General features: G+C 48.5%; 1 protein-coding gene across 1 annotated transcript; it reads left to right on the top strand.

Moving 5' to 3' along the window:
• Positions 1–378: 378 nt before the first annotated feature.
• LOC122042427 (probable protein phosphatase 2C 3) lies at positions 379–5,532 on the top strand. Its single transcript, XM_042602543.1, has 8 exons — positions 379–738; positions 2,687–2,858; positions 2,953–3,106; positions 3,192–3,255; positions 3,345–3,452; positions 3,683–3,808; positions 3,964–4,196; positions 5,077–5,532. Exons 1-8 carry the CDS (start codon positions 478–480, stop codon positions 5,291–5,293), a joined length of 1,335 nt encoding a protein of 444 aa, XP_042458477.1. The 5' UTR covers positions 379–477; the 3' UTR covers positions 5,294–5,532.
• Positions 5,533–19,011: the final 13,479 nt, after the last annotated feature.

Here is a 19,011-nt window from a genome sequence, read left to right as displayed (position 1 = left end):
TCTATTAAAAAAATTTATTCTCAATTCTTAAATATTTTTTAAAAAATAAAAGTGCCGCCGAACATTGCCCCGTAGGTAAGTTTCCCATATTAATTTGCTAATGAGCGGACCATCCTTACAAAATGCTTCGCAATCATTATAAACTGCGCCATGATGACATTTCTATTCGAACAATTTTTATTTTGTTACTTTAATCAATCTCACTTTTGAATATTCAATTATTATTATTATTATTATTAACTTCTTCACTCAGTCTCAGGCTCAGCAGCTGCTGCAGCGCCAACTGTTATCAATGGTGGATTCGATTGGGCTTCCATCGGCCACCATTTAGATATTATTATTATTTTTTCACCGATTTGTTTAAAGGAGGGAAGAGTCGGCATTTCCGCGTTGGTGTTGGTCTCGGTGTTTGATGATTTCCTCTACTTCTTCCCTTCCTCTTCCCTTCGCCCGCGCCCACCAGATCTGCGCTCTTTGATGCTTCTCTACCCGGCGGGGATGGCGGACGGGGAAGCGGGGGAGGGTTGCAGGGAGGGGCGACCTCGCCGCGCCGGGAGCGGCAGCATGGTACCGCTGGCGCAGCTGATCGGGGAGGAGGCGAGGATGGAAAAGGTGGAACGACCGCGCGTGCGATACGGATGCGCCGCGCAGTCGAAGAAAGGGGAGGACTACTTCCTTATTCGGACCGATTGTCAGCGCGTCGCCGGCGACCCCTCCTCCTCTTTCTCCGTCTTCGCGGTAGGCTCCGGATCCCACTTTCTCTTGAGCTGCCCTGTTTTAATTAACGAATGAATACAATTGTTCTCCTCTTTGGATGGGGTTTGGGACAAATATTTTGTTCATGGTCTACTAGGGAAGGGAAACTGCCCTAGTTTTGTAGTGGCACAACTCGCAGTATCGCTGCAGTTTATGCATACTTTCTTCCAGAACAGGAACATTAGGCACGATCCTTGTGAATTTGTTTTTTTGATAAAGCTACTACTTAATGCCTTCAGAATACTACATATGATCAAGACGGCTCCAAGCCATTTTAAGCTAATAAATTAAAGGATATAGGTGTGTTGTCTCAATCAAACAAGACTATGACCTCTCTTGATCCACAATAACCTTGCTAAATTGTTTGTGAGCGAGAGAAATACCGGTGTTCGTCTCCTTAATTTTTATGTTGCCAATTTCTAAAAAAAAAACCAGATCAGTCATTGTCAATAATGATCCAACACTGGTGATGTACATCTGTATCCGTTGATTTCGCCTACTATGATCTGCCACACTTCATAATGCTCAGACTTTTTTCCATAGGAACATTCTAAAATGGTTATTTAGAAAGGAAAAAAAATCATCATGAGATAGTTATCACTATTCTTCTCAGATAAGTTTAACATGATGATGTATATACATCTCCTCATTCTCTCTCTAAGAACACCTAATAAGTAACCCAAACAGCAAACTTGATGCAAATATTTGTTGATTGGTCTGTTTTATGAGTTTATATGAGTACTCAGATGGATTTAGAAAAAGAACTCAAATGTCTAAGATGTGCATTAACTCTGTTTTTTTATCAGTCACCAGAAAAATCATTTGGAGTTGTATATATACAATATTGATTAAGATCTTATTCACAAACACATTATATATGACTTGCATTATTTCTAGGTCTCTCATTTTCTCTAGTGTTTTTTCTTTGGTGGAATGAAAGGTTCGGTGAAGATTGAAAAGATAGTTTAAGCACGGAGGCAAAGATCTAACTATTTGGCGATTTAATCTTTTGATTGTAAGTTTTCAACTAGTTCGATCTGACTTCATGATGATGCCATAGATGTTCCATTAACAAATAGAAAAAAAAATTAAATATATATCAATTCTACATGAAAATCTATGACAATATTATATATACATATATATCGTGTGAGCGACAACCAAATTGGCTGATCTATTTACATACAATCAAACACATGTTTCAATCAAAGCTACTTTCATTGGAGTTTCTTACAGTATCATTTTGCTCAGACCCATTGTAGCCTATTAGCTAAATTTCAACTTCAAATCGATTCATTCTCAAAGCATGAGCCACATTCCTCAAAAAGAATTCTAGTTTGAAGGAAGAACCAATTGAGAAAAAATCACACTAAAAGAGATGTTGAGAGATGAGAGTTTTTTTCTACTCTTAGGGCAACATAATTCATTGGTGATGCTGATGAGTGATGACATTGTCCATTATGCTAGAGCCAGTTTATTAACTTTCTCATCAGATAATCATATGCTGATCAGTTGTAAAATCTCAACATCGATCTCATTAAAGTTGCACTATTGTTTTATTTAGAAGGTGAATGATATCAAAAGTAAAAGGTGATTTGATTCAAAGAGAAAGGAGGTTGTTGATCTCTTTAACCTAGGATTTTTCAGTTTATCTTATTCTTGAGGGCATTGCTGTTTTTGTTTGTTTTAAGTTTATTTTATATGCATGTGATATATATACATGTGTTGAAGGATTGTTCACTGGCCAGGGTTTTTTACTAAGTTATTCTCTGCATTATGAAACAGGAAATCAGGCAAGGTCAATGAGTATATTTTTCTTTGCCAATTATTTGGAAATAAAACTTTTTATATTTTGTATAAGTCAGATGCCTCATGCGGATTAGGCAAACTATATATTTCAATAAACTGATCTATGTTCATTTTATGTAAGGTCCTCGATGGGCATAATGGTAATGCTGCAGCAATATATACAAGAGATAACTTGTTGAATCATGTTATGTGTGCAATTCCTCATGGGCTTGGTCGGGAAGAATGGCTTCAAGCTCTACCTCGTGCTTTGGTAGCTGGTTTTGTTAAGACTGATAAAGAATTCCAAAGAAAAGGCCTGCTTTATTTCCCATTTCTAGAGATTTGTGTTTTTAGGTTCTTCGCTGCATACGAATTTCTTATTTCTATTTGTTCTATTTTGTTTTTCAGGACAAACATCTGGAACCACAGTGACATTTGTAATAATTCATGGATGGACAATTACTGTTGCTTCAGTAGGAGACTCTCGGTGCATCCTAGATGCACAAGGAGGGGTGGTTTCTGCACTTACTGTTGATCATAGGCTTGAAGAAAATGTTGAAGAGTGTGTATTGATGCTGTTTATTTTTTCATAAGCAGCAATTAGATGGTGTTTACTATATTTCATAGAAAATTATGTTCCTTGATAGGCGGGAACGGGTTACTGCCAGTGGAGGTGAAGTAGGGAGACTCAACATTGTTGGTGGCGCTGAGGTGGGGTTTATATGATTTTCATGAAAAAAATTCACATTGAATGACAAAATTAACATTTCATTTTGCTTTGGTGGCCATGGATAATCTAGATTGGCCCCCTTCGTTGTTGGCCAGGGGGGTTGTGCTTATCCAGATCAATAGGAGATATGGATGTTGGGGAATTTATTGTCCCCATTCCTTATGTCAAGCAAGTCAAGGTATTATATCGCTTCTAGTTTCTTTTTTCATTCATAAAGTACAAATAGACTGAAGACATCAATGCATGCAAGATGGTTCCATGGGTTTAAACATTCAACTAAGTTATCATGCCTGAATTCACCAAGTGCGCAACCTAGTGGACGCATGCTATTGCTGCTTCTTTTTAGTTCTTCTGGATCTAGATCCTTCGCCATTTCATTATTACCTAAAGATCTTTAGTTTATGTCAGCTGACAAATTCTGGAGGAAGACTTATAATTGCTTCAGATGGTATATGGGATGCTCTCACTTCTGAAATGGCTGCAAACTCATGCCGAGGTTTACCTGCAGAGCTTGCTGCCAGACAAGTTGTAAAAGTAACTAGTTGTAAAAAATTTCCATTTCAATCTCAGATTTATTCCATCGTCATTCTCTGAAATTAATAATGATTGGTCTTTTTATAATCAATAATTTATATGTAATCTTAATTAACTAATTTTCTACCTGTTTATCTTGGGTGATAACCAAACAGGAAGCACTTAGGACAAGGGGTTTGAAGGATGATACAACTTGCATTGTCGTCGACATTACTCAACCTGATCATTCAGACCCACCTCAATCTCCACCAAAAAAGATGAACAAATTCAAGTCTTTCATCTTCAGAAAAAAATCAAAAGATTCTGCTAATAAGCTACCTAAGAAATTATCTGCTGTTAGTATAGTTGAAGAAATATTTGAAGAAGGATCAGCAATGCTTTCTGAAAGGTAAGTGATCAATGAACCATATAGAGTAGTTTAATAAGCTTCATATCCAATGTGAGCTTATTCTTACTCTTATTTTATACCACTGCCGGACATCATATTATCCAGTTAATAGTTCTCTTATAGTAAAGCTATGTATAAACAAAGAAGTCCCCTCGGGATAGTCTAGTGGCTAGCGCATGAAGTGCTACCACCATGAAGTCTAGGGTTCGAATCTCCATAGCCGAGGTAATGTCTCCCTTATGCACCAGTAACTATTCCAAAGGCTAGTAGTCATCTGTGATTTACCTCCTCCGTGTTGGCCCTAGGACAAGTTGGCGGGGGTGCTGGGGGCAAGCGTAGTCGCCTTTTTGCCACCATGTATAAACAAAGGATGTAAATTGTTTCTAAAATGTATCTACCCCTATCATGTCCTTATGTTTAGCGCGTTTGAGATTTAAGAAGATTTTTATATTAAGTTTATAGTCTCTAGTAACTGGTTGATTATTGATTATGTATGATATATTGATTCACATATACTAACTTAAATTTGGAGGAAAATATTTGTGTCTTGGTTGAAAACTCACTTTTTGAAAATCACTTCATTTTTCTTTTTGCAAGTTTCTTTCAAATTGTATAAGTTATTAATTAAACCAGACCTCGTATTTCTGTATGGAGATGCCAACTTGATTCCTGGAGCAGCCTCTCGCAGTGTATTAGTTCTTTAGACCATTTTGCTGTTGCCCTGAACATATAATTTGATTGTGACAATAACGCAACCTAATACTACTGTTGGACTGCTTGGTGTATTGTTTATACACAATCGTACTGTTGCAGCATGATTTTCTTTTCAAAAATCATCTCCATACAAGTCTTGATTCCACTCTTTAATCGTGATTTTCAGACTAGGAAATGACCCATCTGCAGAAAAAACATCCAATATGTTCACGTGTGCTATATGCCAGGCAGAGCTTGCTCCAAGTGAAGGTGCATCAGCTCATGCTGGCTCCATCTTCTCCACCAGCCCAAAGCCATGGGAAGGACCCTTCCTCTGCACGGATTGCCGCAACAAAAAGGATGCTATGGAAGGCAAACGCCCAAGTGGAGTTAAAGTGTTGTAACTCCCAGCTTCATCTCAGTTATTTTTAGTTATTGTGTATTCATTTGCTGCCATTTTTTTCGGCTGGCTGCATCATTATTTCATTCAGGGGGTCGAAGAGGCATCCATGTATCTACAAAGTGATGCGTTGTTTTGTTCTATGAAGATGGCTATTCTGTTTTTAAACTTTTGTCTGTGAACCAGGAGTATTTTAGTTGCTGTTAATGCGTATTGCAATTAATACTGCATATAGTTTCATTTTCTTATTGTCCCAAAATGTGAGAGTTACAGTAGCCGAAATGCTTTTCAAAAATTCGATCCTTGATGATATCTTCAATTTTTTGTTAATTGGATTGTTCCAACATTGTTGCTGAAAGGCATGAGTTAGGTTCTCGAAGGTAGGAATGTTGGATTTTATTATCTGAGTGAGTTTATTTGTAAGTTAGAATATGTGAACACAATCTAAATATTTTAAAATGATCTAATTTATGTTTATTGAGTTTCAGATTATTGGATGTGGATTTAATTTGTAGAATCCTTTAGCCAATCCGTTATCAATTGATTCCGGGGAGGTTCCAAATGGTTTAGAGTAATATAGACCAAGCTTATTATTTCACATCGATAAGAAGCTTTTCAATGTCATCACCATTTAAGGTCCTTGGAAGACCTTCCTCTTTTTTTCGCTGCATCTTCTTCCATAGGGATCAGAGTGTCATCACCTTTTAAGGCTCTTGGAAGATCTTCTTCTTTCCTCTACATTTTCTTCCATAGAGATTAAAGCCAATGACACTAGGACAAAGACAATGACTTTTCAATCAGTTTTTTGTCTTTATGTTTATATATTACTTTCTTGTGACATATGTAATTGATGGACTAAATCTTCTTGTTCTTGTATTTCTTATATTGAGTTTTTCGTGTTTTAGAATTCATGCGACTTAGGTTTAAAATAGGAAGAACTTACGCATAGGAAATACAAGAATGAGAAGATCTAATTTTATCAATTAAATATAAAACAATATAAATATAAAAGATCTTATTGAAGAATCATTGTCCTTGTCCTAATGTCGTCAGTTTTAATCTTTGTGGAAGAAGATATAGTGGAAGGTGGATTCGGATTTGATCCGGTGGTAAGGACGGGGGACCCTCGTTGGTGGAAGGTCAACGGCACGTAGAGGTCAAAAGAGATTCAACCCTGAGACCCGATCGACCGGACGAAGCAGGCCGACCGACCGGACGAAGCAGGCCGATCGGTCGGGAATCCTCCGAGCCGAATGAAAGACAACCCGACGAGGGGTCAGGTTTCCGATGCTCAAGGTAAAAAGTCTTCAGGGCCGAGCGGGTTGTTCGTTCGGCCGGGGCACAAGGCAACAAAGACAGGCAAAAGCAATCTCATCCAATTATACGACCGGGAGTCCTCCCGGTCGGACTGATACCTACAACCGGGGCAGAAGTGATATGCATGCCGAGCGGCCGAACCGCTCGGCCCTGGAACAGACAGGAGGCACAAGAGGACAAAGGAGACAGGAGATAACATCATCCTCGAGACATCTGCCGCCGATAAGCAGCAGAGTTGGCGGCCGAGCCGTACACAGGATCATACAGTGGAAGCTTCCACCGTCACATCCGGGATATGCTCGGACGATTCCGGAATGGCGTCAGAGGTACTTTTCTGACATGAGCTCGTTAAGGTATGTTTGGGGAAGCGTGCACGCATCGAGAAGCGTGCCCGCGCCTCCCCGGGGTCCTATATAAGGACCCCCAGACGTCGACGAAGGTATGCGCAAATCTTCACTGTAGCCACAGTTACGCTGTCTCTCTCATTTCTCGTTGCCTGACTTGAGCGTCGGAGGGCCGCTGCCGGGAAACCCCTCCCGGCTCGGCTTCTTTACAGGTTCGCCGGAGATCTACACCAACAGTCGGAGACAGCGGAGCGTGTCACGTCCCCAGTGTCCGTCGACTTAGCGCTCGGACAGGATCAAATTGGCGCCATCTGTGGGAACGCACTTGAATCCGAGCCTAGAAGATGGAAGAAGCTGGACGTCAACTTCTAGTAACGCTCTCTCCTGAGGAGCTCGAATCACTCATCCAAGCGCGAGCAGTAAAAATCATGGAGCAGCAGTAGAAAGCTCAGGCCGAGCGGGCAGTGCAGTAGGCGACATCAGCATCGGAGGGCCGAGCGCCACCCGAAGAGCGGCCGGAGCAGCTCTCCATATGGGGGCAAAATAAGGGACTGACCGGCACCCAGATGGGGGCACCGCCCGCCCCGATACCTTTTCATCGGGCTCTGTTCCAGACGCCCTCGGAGGTAGCGCAAGCTAATCAGGACAAGGGATCTTCATCGGACGAAGCACCCGTCCGGGACGTCAGAAAAGGAAAAGCGCCCCGAACGGACGCGTCACCCGAGCGGATCAACAGGCAGTTTTCAGATGTCATCCTATGTGATCCGCTGCCAAGGCATTATGTGCCCCCTGCGATCGAGGAATACAACGGGACAACCGACCCAGACGACCATCTGGGTAAGTTCGACAACACTGCCACTCTGCATCAATACACGGATGGTGTGAAGTGCCGAGTGTTCCTCACCACCCTCTCGGGATCGACGCATCGGTGGTTCCGGAGGCTGCCGGACGGATCTATCACAAGTTTCAAGGAGTTCCGAACGGCATTCCTCCATCATTTTGCGAGCAGCAGGCGCCACCAGAAAACCAGCATCAATCTGTTTGCCATCAAGCAAGGCACGAGGGAGTCGCTCCGAGCGTACATCCAGCGCTTCAACCAGGTGGCCATGGACATTCCAACGGTCACCTCGGAAACAATGATGAACGCGTTCACGCAAGGGCTCGTGGACGATGATTTCTTCCGCTCGCTCATCCGGAAGCCGCCTCGGGACTACGATCACATGCTGCATAAGGCCAATGAGTACATCAATGTGGAGGAAGCCCAGGCGGCGAGAAGAAAGAAAGCCCTGAATGACCAACCAGCTTCCGCTGAGCGGAAACAGCCCGTCAGTCACCAGCCCCCCAGAGGACCGTGAGTCGAAGTCGCCCGTCCTCATCAGCACACTCAGCCGCACGTCGTCCAGCAAGTCGCAGCTGATCGGCCCAAGCCCTTGGGGAAGGTATGGACCCCGATGTTTTGTTCACTCCATCAGTCGGCTACTCACAACACCCGCGGCTGTCGGAGCCTTCCCCCCATCGCTCATCCTGCGCCAAGGAGCTACCGTCGCCGATCACCTTCACCAGACCGGCAACATCGACAACTGAGCCCCGTTCAAAGGATAGAAAGGAGATCCCTCGAGCGGCAGCATCGTCAGTAGCCCGGGGCCCACCATCGGGCATCGCATGAACGACCTCGACCGTCCGCTCGAGACGAGGAAAATAGGGGCAACGCAACTCGAGGTGAGATCAACATCATTGCCGGAGGCCCGACCGGAGGAGACTCCAATAGAGCCAGGAAGGCACACGCAAGGCAGCTAAAGATACATGCAGTCGGCTGCAGCCAGGGGAGGGCGAGCGGACCCGAGATCAGCTTCGGGCCCAAGGACCTCGAGGGAGTCGAAGTCCCACACGATGACGCCCTGATCATTCGAGTGGTAATAGCTAACTATACTATTCACCGCATTTTCATTGACAGAGGCAGCTCGGTCAACATAATATTCAAGAAGACCTTCGACCAACTGCAAATCGACCGAGCTGAACTACTGCCAATGACGACCCCCCTCTACCGGTTCACTGGGAACGAAGTCTTGCCGGTCGGGCAAGTCCGGCTGGCTATCTTGTTGGGAGAAGAGTCGCTCAGAAGGACAAGGAGCACCAGCTTCATTGTGGTTGATGCTCCTTCTGCGTACAACGTTATCTTGGGGCGACCGGCTCTCAACGAGTTCCGGGCGGTCGTCTCTACCTTCTGCCAGAAGATTAAGTTCCCGGTGGAAGATCAAGTAGGGGAGGTGCGGGGAGACCAACTGGCAGCTCGAAGATGCTATGTGGAGATGGTCTGAGCCGAAGCCAAGTTCGCTCGGAAAATGTCGCGAGTTGAGGTAAATACTATAACCAAAAAACCACCTTCTTTGGTTTACGAAGAAAAAGAGGAGGTGCAGATCGACTCTTCCCGACCGGAGGCCACCACCTTCATAGCATCCGACCTGGAGGAGAAACAGAAGGAAAAGCTGATCAAATGCCTACAGCGAAACTGCGATGTCTTCGCTTGGTCGACCCATGAGCTGCCAGGGGTCTCGCCAAGCGTAGCTCAACACGAGCTTCACGTCCGGCCGGACGCTCGGCCAGTGAAGCAAAGGAAGAGGGACTTCAGCGCTGAGCAGAATGTAATTATCTAGGCGGAGGTAGAGAAGCTTCTGGAGGTCGGCCACATAAGGGAAGTGCAATTCCCGAGTTGGCTCACAAATGTGGTTCTGGTCTCCAAGACGGGCAACAAGTTGAGAGTCTGCATCGATTTCCGGGACTTGAACAAGGCATGCCCGAAGGACTTCTACCCCCTGCCGGGTGAGACCTGATATGCATGCTGGATGCATATCAAGGCTACCATCAAGTGTCGCTCGCCCGAGAAGACCAGGAAAAGGTCAACTTCGTCACGGCGGACGACACCTACTGCTACAATGTAATGTCGTTCGGGCTGAAGAATGCAGGAGCTACCTACCAGCGTCTGATGAACAGGGTCTTCAGGGAGCAGATCGGATGCAACTTGGAAGTGTATGTGGATGACATACTTATCAAGTCCTTCCGGGCGGCAGATCTCTATGCGGATATGGAGGAGACTTTCCAAACATTAAGAAGATATGGAGTCAAGCTTAACCCTCAGAAGTGCCTGTTCGGAGCAAAAGGTGGGGGCTTCCTAGGTTATATTGTGACCGAGCGGAGCATAGAGGTGAACCGCAGCAAGATAAAGGCATTGCAAGACATGTCGCCTCCCAGAAATCTTCGCGAGGTACAACGTCTCACCGGTCGGATAATAGCGCTGTCAAGGTTTATCTCTAAGACCGCCGACCGGAGCCTGCTGTTCTTCAAGATTCTGTGTAAAGCTACCAAGTTTCAATGGGACGAGGAGTGTGATCGGGCATTCGAGGAACTGAAGACTTACCTGAATTCCTTACTCGTGTTGGCAAAACCGGCCGTAGGTGAGCCACTCCGCATTTATTTATCTTCAACTGAGCATGCTGTGAGCTCAGCATTAGTAAGGCCGAGCGGCGAAGAACAGTCTGTGTACTTTTTAAGCCATATCTTAAAGGATGTTGAGTCTCGCTACACTGGTCTCGAGAAGTTGGCCTTCGCCTTGGTCCTTGCCGCTCCGAGGTTGCGCCCTTACTTTTTGGCGCACACCATTATTGTGATGACGAACAGCCCGTTGGGAAGGGTACTCCTAAACCCTGAAGCATCCGGACGGCTCATCAAGTGGACGACGGAGCTAAGCGAATTCGACATCCAATACCAACCCCGCTCGGCGATCAAGGCACAGTCCTTTGGCAGATTTTGTGACTGAGGTACAAAAGCCCGAGCCCGAAGCTACATGGAAAGTATATGTGGACGGATCGTCCACTCGGCTCGGAAGCGGAATCGGGATCCTGATACTTTCGCCTCAGGGAGAGCGGATGCATTTGTCCGTCCGACTGGACTATCGGACAACAAATAATGAGGCAGAGTACGAAGCTCTCATAGCTGGACTGCAGGCCGCACGGCATATTGGAGCCAGCCGGGTGGTGATCCACTCGGATTCCCAGCTAGCCGCTCAACAACTCATGGGCGCCTTTGAGATAAACAATGCAAGACTCAGGCTGTACGCGGATGCCTTTGAAAAACTCAAGACCAGCTTCACTGAGGTCGTGGTCCAAAAGATACCCCGAACGGAGAACCAGGCGGCAGACGAATTAGCCAAGCTCGCAAGCTCGATATCGGCGGTCGTCATCCAGCAACCAATCGAGCAAGTATCCTTGGTAGCGCACGTGGACCGGATGGAAGGCCTCACATTCCCGAGCGATTGGAGAACAGCCATCATGGAGTTTTTGTGCTCAGGTGTCACGCCGTCCGATCGAGAGGAAGCCCAGCTACTGAGGAGGAGAGCCGGCCGGTTCACTCTCATCGGAGATCAGCTTTACAAAAAGGCATTCTCCCGACCGCTGCTAAAGTGCGTCAGCTCGGAGGACGCAGAATACATTCTCCAAGAGGTACACCAAGGATCTTGCGGAGGTCATCCGGGCGGCCAATCCTTGGCTAAGAAGATCCTGCTGGCCGGATACTTCTGGCCAACTCTACACGAGGACGCCGCTCGGACCGTCGCAACATGTCTTTCCTATCAGAAGTACCACAGTTTCTCTCATAGGCCGACGGAGGAAATGAAAGCGTCCACAGTGTCTTGCCAGTTCGACCAGTGGGGCATGGACATCGTAGGACCTTTCCCTATGGTGACCGGACAACGGAAGTGGGGCATGGACATCGTAGGACCTTTCCCTATGGCGACCGGACAACGAAAGTTTCTACTGGTGGCAGTCCATTACTTCTCCAAGTGGGTGGAGGCTGAGTCATTGGCCAAGATAACCGAGCAGATGGTCAAGAAATTCATCTGGCAACACATCATCTGTCGGTTCGGCATTTCGCGTCGGCTCGTGTAGGACAACAGGTGACAGTTCGTCGGAAAGCAGCTCGAGAAATGGTGCAAGGAATATGGCATTGAGCAGCACTTCACGTCTGTGGCGTATCCTCAAAGCAACGGTCAAGCCGAAGTAGCCAACCGGGAGATCCTCCGAATTCTTCGGGCTCGACTCGACCACATGGGAGGAAGCTGGGTAGACAAGCTGCCTGGAGTCTTATGGGCCATCCGCACGACCCCTAAGGAGGGAACGGGAGTAACACCGTTCCACCTGATGTATGGAGGCGAGGCGGTCGTCCCAGTCGAAGTCAGCGTAGAGTCCGTCCGGATCCAGAACTACGACGTGGATAATTCCGAGCAGAGGCAGCTAGAATTGGACTTGATCGACGAGGAGCGAGCCAAAGCGTCCGTCCGGCTGATGGCCTACAGGCAGAGAATGAAGCAGAACTACAACCGCCGCGTAATTCCCCGAGCATTCTAGGTGGGTGACTTGGTCTGGAAGAAAGTGAAGCCGATCGGGGACGTAGGCAAGCTGGAGGCTCCCTGGGCAGGACCCTTCAAAGTCGTCGAGAAGCTCAGATCGGAAGCCTACTACTTGGAGGATGAGGATGGACAGCGGCTGGAGAGACCATGGAGCGCAAACCACCTCCAGCCCTATCGGGTCGGATGAAAGGTGCGCCGATGTAATATATTTCATGAATATTCCGTTCGGTTGTATCCTTTGGCTGCAGGAATGAAAGTTATAAGAACAAAGAAAAAGCATGAGCATTGTGCGCCAAGCGGGTAGCTGCATGAAGGTGATGTGAAGACCCCGTGTCGTTCGGCCGGGCGTATATTATCCGAGCCACAGGCTCGAGGGCGAAGACCCGTGTCGTTCGGCCGGGCGTATAGTCGGCGCAGAGTCCGTCCAGATCCAGAACTACGACGTGGATAATTCTGAGCGGAGGCAGCTAGAATTGGACTTGATCGACGAGGAGCGAGCCAAAGCGTCCGTCCGGCTGATGACCTACAGGCAAAGAATGAAGCAGAACTACAACCGCCACGTAATTCCCCGAGCATTCCAGGTGGGTGACTTGGTCTGGAAGAAAGTGAAGTCGGTCGGGGACGTAGGCAAGCCGGAGGCTCCCTAGGCAGGACCCTTCAAAGTCGTCGAGAAGCTCAGATCGGGAGCCTACTACTTGGAAGATGAGGATGGACGGCGGCTGGAGAGACCATGGAGCGCAAACCACCTCCAGCCCTATCGGGCCGGATGAAAGGTGCGCCGATGTAATATATTTCATGAATATTCCGTTCGGCTGTATCCTTTGGCTGCAGGAATGAAAGTTATAAGAACAAAGCAAAAGCATGAGCATTGTGCGCCAAGCGGGTAGCTGCATGAAGGCGATGTGAAGACCCCGTGTCGTTCGGTCGGGCGTATATTATCCGAGCCACAGGCTCGAGGGTGAAGACCCCGTACCGTTCGGCCGGGTGTACATTATCCAAGCTAAAAGCTCATTGTTGAAGACCGTCGAGCAGCGACGTTAAATCTTAGAGTCGAACAGGCGACTATAAACCCTCCGGCCTGAAGACCGTCGAGCAACGACGTTAAATCTTAGAGTCAAACCGGCGACTATAAACCATCCGGCCGGAAGACCGTCGAGCAGCGACGTTAAATCTTAGAGTCGAACCGGCGACTATAAACCCTCCGGCCTGAAAATCGTCGAGCAGCGACGTTAAATCTTAGAGTCAAACCGGCGACTATAAACCCTCGGCTCGACGTCGAGCAGTGACGTTAAATTTTAGAGTCGAACCGACGATTATAAACCCTCCACTAAGACCGTCGATCAGCAACGTTAAATCTTAGAGTCGAACCGGCGACTATAAACCCTCCTACCAAGACCGCAGTGACGTTAAATTTTAGAGTCGAACCGCGACTATAAACCATTCGCTGAAGACCGTCGAGCGACGTTAAATCTTAGAGTCGAACCGGCGACTATAAACCCTCCGACCGGAAGACCGTTAAATCTTAGAGTCGAACCGGCGACTATAAACCCTCCGGCCTGAAGACCGTCGAGCAGCGACGTTAAATCTTAGAGTCGAACCGGCGACTATAAACCCTTCGGCCTGAAGACCGTCGAGCAGCGACGTTAAATCTTAGAGTCGAACCGGCGACTATAAACCCTCCGGCCTGAAGACCGTCGAGCAGCGATGTTAAATCTTAGAGTCGAACCGGCGACTATAAACCCTCCGGCCGGAAGACCGTCGAGCAGCGACGTTAAATCTTAGAGTCGAACCGGCGACTATAAACCCTCCGGCCTGAAGACCGTCGAGTAGCGACGTTAAAACTTAAAGTCGGACCGGCGACTATAAACCCCCCGGCTTGAAGACCGTCGAGCGGCGACGTTAAACTCTAGAGTCGGACTGACGACTATAAACCCCCAGATGAGGCAGCGTCGCGTTGAACCACTTCAGCGAGACACTAGCAGAAAGTCCATGAAAAACGGAAACTACTTTCTGTTTGACCGATCGGCATAAAGCTCACAGAAATCCCAGGCAGAGTGGAAGGTCGTTTAACCGATCGACGAAATTTAAAAATTCCCTGCGGGAAAAAGGTCGAGCGGCCGTTCAGCACAGTTAAAAGGAACACTCGGAATGAAAGGTTAACACAGCAAGAGCGGGCATTCATTTAATGATAGCATTTAAAAGTTACAGATGCCACATGAAAATAAAAGACTCGCCGATCGGAAGCATTACTGAAAATACTTCATTCAAGGAAGTCAAAGATATGCTTTGGGATGGTAGTGAGAAGCGCCGCATGCTCCGTCGTAGGGATGACCATGGACTCGGGGAGCTGACCCTTGGTCTTCAGATAATCCGCCGTGGCGGTGATGGCCAACTCGAAGGTGATGACCAACCGGTCGCACACCTTCTCCACAAACTCCGCCGAACGGATGTAGTTTTGCCTCAAGGCGGCGACGCGGCCCGGCTCCGCTTCTTGGTACTCTTTGAAGGCAGCGTGAGAAGTATCAAGAGCCTCCTGCAAGGCCTTTAAATCATCCTTGAGTTTGGTCACCTCCTCCGAGCGGCCTTTCTGCTCGCCTTCTAGCAGCTCGGCTAGCTCATTCACACGCTGCTCCAGAGCTCGGGCTTCTACATTCTTTTTTTCCAGATCAGCGATGGCGGTGTTCTTCCGAGTGGTGGCCAGCTCAATCTTGCGGTCATAGGATTTGACCTTTTTGTCTAGCTGGTCCAACATGTAAGCCTGGTCGGCCGTCTTCTTCCTCTTGGCCTCTAATAGATCCTTGGTTTTGTCGAGTTCCTTCTACATCTCGGCATAAGAAGGGCCTCGGGAAGACGACGGGCTGCCCTGACTCTTAAGCCTCTTAAGCTCGTCCTCCACGATTGCCAAGAGGTTGTAAACAACAACCTCTTCCACCCAGCGCTGATGTACACGGAAAGGTTAAAAGGCCGATCGGGAAGACTACGTAAAAAAGAGGAAACAAAGCTTACCCCTGTGGCCTGTTGCATGTAGCTATCAGCCAGCTTGTCGAGCGGTATCATGGCCACACTGGCCCAAGCGTCCACCCACATCTCAGGGAGGGGCTCCTTCATAGTGATCATATGCTCGGGGGCCGTCGGCCGATTGGACTCGGCCATGAAAGCCTCAGTAGGGAGATGCAGAGTAACCCTAACTGTGCGGCACCGGCCCGGAGTCGTCTGAGCGGACACCAAAGGATCAGAGGCTGGGCTGGACATGGTAGACAAAATGCCCGAGCGGAGGACTCGGCGTGGTGCAGGAGGAAGGGAGGTAACCGGCACTACTTCGATGGGGGTCGCTGCCGCATCCAGCTGAGATGGAGTCCGGTCGGAGGATAGCGCCTCGACCGATGGTGCTTGGCCGCGTGGAGAGGCGGTGCCCGTCCGCTCGGACGCTTGCACTGCGGAGGTTGCCGAACGGAGGGGCTTCTCAACTCGCCGTCTTTTCCTGTTGAGCGGGAGTTCGTCCTCTGGGTCGGAGCTTTCCTCCCGAACGGTCGGTTCCTTGCTGGAAGTTGCACCGACAGCGGCATCCATAGGCGAAGCCTGAGCGGCCGACTCGCCTGCCTACGCTTCACTCTCGTCCTCATGAGAGCCGACCGAAGCAATGCCAGTTGCTCCATTTCCTTGGCCGCTGCCGCTTCGAGCGTGGTCGCTTTCTTTTTCAAAATCTCGAACAGCACCGACTCCATTACGATATTCGCTACAAAGAAAAGAGAAGGAAATCACTTAGAACTCAAGGAAAATGTACAAGTGAAGTTCTTACCGAAGCTGCTCGGGAGGGGGGTCCGGCTCAAACTCAAACCAAATATGTACATCACTCCTTCAGGTAGGAGCTTGTTGATGTCGAGCTTCAGACCGGCTAGCAAATTCACTGCTTGAAGATAGTCCGGTCGGGTCTTATATTTCTTCAGCTCGGGAGAGATGGGCGGTTCGACCTGACATTTCATTCGGAAGGGGAGCCGCTCGGGAACACGAATGTATAAAAAGTTCTCCTTCCAATGTTTGTTGGAAGAGGGCAGCTTATCAAAAAAGACTAAGTCGGGCCAAGCTTGAAACAGATAAGTGTTCGACTCGGGCTGCTTGGGGTAATAAAAATAATAGAAGACCTCCGGGCGGAGGGGAATGTTGTATATCTTAAATAAGACCACAACCCTGCACAGGAGACGAAAGGTGTTGGGAACCAATTGGGCGAGCGGAATGCCAAAAAAGTTACAAACTTCAACAATGAAGGGGTGGAGGGGAAACCGCAGACCGGCTACGAATTGGTCTCGGAAAATACAAAAGGCGTCGCTCGGTGGTTTGTGCGGCCGAGCGGAAGGTGAAGGTTAAATTAGTTCAAAATCGGAAGGGATATCAAAATCGTTAAACAGGCTCTCGGCATCGCGCCGATCGAACCGCGACTCCATGGTGGTATACCATGGGCCGAGAGCCGGGTCCGTAGGCTGAGAGGAGCTTGCAATCGCTAGAGCAATGGAGGAAGTAGAAATCGAAAGGGAAAGCAAATGCGCAAGCGAGAAGAGGAGCCAAGCAGTAACCAAAGGACGAAACGCGACCAAGATCGCGAAGAAAACACAGGAATCAAAGGAAGAAAGGCGGAAGAACCTTATAAAAAAGCTGAGGATCGAAGGAGGCAGGGAGTCATCGGAGAACGGAAAATCGGAGTCGCCGGAGCGCTGAAGCATCGAAGAAGGCTGCGGGACACGCGAAGGTAAGGGTGCGGCGGAGGAAGAAGGTGAAGGCTTTATAAGGTCGGGCCCGATCGGCCTCGACCGTCGGATGCAGGTCACAGGAACCGAGGCCCACATTGGGTCGTTCATTTCAAACCGCCGATGTCCCATCGGACACATCGCCGAGTCGTACGATGATGCCAGCGGAGGCGCCACGTGGCGCCATGCCATAGGGGCGCATTTAATGGGCGCCATTACGACGCGCAGCGCACGTGCCCGGTCTTAATGGAGAGGATTTGCATGAATCCCGAGGAGATCCGAAGGGCGTCAGCGTTGACCGTCGACACGGTAGCAAAACCAGCGGCAGTAAGAGGTCGAACGACCGTAAGGAGGAACATTCCAGGAGTGGCAGAGCGGTGTCACTCCGGCCTACCGGCAGTCAAGTCAGTCGGACTTAGCGCCTCCTTCGACTAGACTTGAAGGGGAGGCATGTGTGATCCGGTGGTAAGGACAGGGGACCCTCGTTGGCGGAAGATCAATGGCACGTGGAGGTCAAAGGTCAAGAGATTCAACCCTGAGACCCGACTTTCCGGACGAAGCAGGCCGACCGACCGGTCGGGAATCCTCCGAGCCGAATGAAAGACAACCCGACTAGGGGTCAGGTTTCTGATGCTCAAGGTAAAAAGGCTTCAGGGCCGAGCGGGCTGTCCGTTCGGCCGGGGCACAAGGCAACAAAGACAGGCAGGAGCAATCTCATCCGAGCATACGACCGGGAGTCCTCCCAGTCGGACCGATACCTACAACCGGGGCAGAAGTGATATGCCTGCCGAGCGGCCGAACCGCTCGGCCCTGGAACAGACAGGAGGCGCAAGAGGACAAAGGAGACAGGGGATAACATCATCCTCGAGACATCTGCCGTCGACAAGCAGCAGAGTTGGCGGGCGAGTCGTACACAGGATCATACGGTGGAAGCTTCCACCGTCACATCCGGGATATGCTCGGACGATTGCGGAATGGCGTCAGAGGTACTTTTCTGACATGGGCTCGTTAAGGTATGTTTGGGGAAGCGTGCACGCATCGAGAAGCGTGCCCGCGCCTCCCCGGGGTCCTATATAAGGACTCCTAGACGTCGACGAAGGTATGCGCAAATCTTCACTGTAGCCACAGTTACGCTGACTCTCTCATTTCTCGTTGCCTGACTTGAGCGTCGGAGGGCCGCCGCCGGGAAACCCCTCCCGGCCCGGCTTCTTTGCAGGTTCGCCGGAGATCTACACCAACAGTCGGAGACAGCGAAGCGTGTCACGTCCCCAGCGTCCGTCGACTTAGCGCTCGGACAGGATCAGGATTATATTCATATATTTAACTTATAAATAAACCTACCTAATAGGAATAAAAAAAACCCAATAAGGAATGGTTTGGAATAGGCAAAAGATGAATTGCACATCGTTTTTCCTGTTTATCCGATCATTCATTTGCAGTTTTTTTTTTCATTTTATGTCAAACTGAGCAAAACGAACTTTCCTTCCTTCGTAGCATGATGCTAATATCTTGCATCGGTGTGACTCGCAGTTGTGCTCATGCGCTCGAAGTCCCCCGTGGCCGTAAGTGAGTCAACTCATGGCCACTTTGAGATTGCAAACAACCTATAGAGGCTGCTCACAGCCGTGCTTGTTCGCCTAAGCTTGCTCACGACCGCAAAGGACCTCACAAAGGTTGCAAGCGGTCATGAGCGACGCCATCTCATTCGTAGCCGTGCTCGCGTGCCCGAGGTCACTCTTTCCCATGAACAACCTTGCAAAGGTCACACTACCTCACTCATGCTCGCGAGGTTCAGCGATGCGACCGTGAGCCGCCATGAACTTGAAGTGGCAAGGTTGGTTACAGCAGCCAACTACAATCGAGTTTTCTATCCCCTTTTCTTTTCTTCCTCTCCTATCCGTTGCGGATATTTATCTTT

Source organism: Zingiber officinale, chromosome 2A (genome assembly GCF_018446385.1).
Source record: "Zingiber officinale cultivar Zhangliang chromosome 2A, Zo_v1.1, whole genome shotgun sequence".
Taxonomy (NCBI): domain Eukaryota; kingdom Viridiplantae; phylum Streptophyta; class Magnoliopsida; order Zingiberales; family Zingiberaceae; genus Zingiber; species Zingiber officinale.
The sequence above is the reverse complement of the archived record's forward strand: the minus strand, read 5'-3'. Positions and strand labels throughout refer to the sequence as shown.

Excerpts from the sequence above, each read along its gene's own strand:
- LOC122042427 (XM_042602543.1), top strand. The coding sequence starts at position 478 with ATGCTTCTCTACCCGGCGGGGATGGCGGACGGGGAAGCGGGGGAGGGT. Across the intron at positions 3,107-3,191 it reads CTTGAAGAAAATGTTGAAGA|GCGGGAACGGGTTACTGCCA; the intron begins GTGTGTATTGAT and ends GTTCCTTGATAG. Across the intron at positions 4,197-5,076 it reads TCAGCAATGCTTTCTGAAAG|ACTAGGAAATGACCCATCTG; the intron begins GTAAGTGATCAA and ends CGTGATTTTCAG.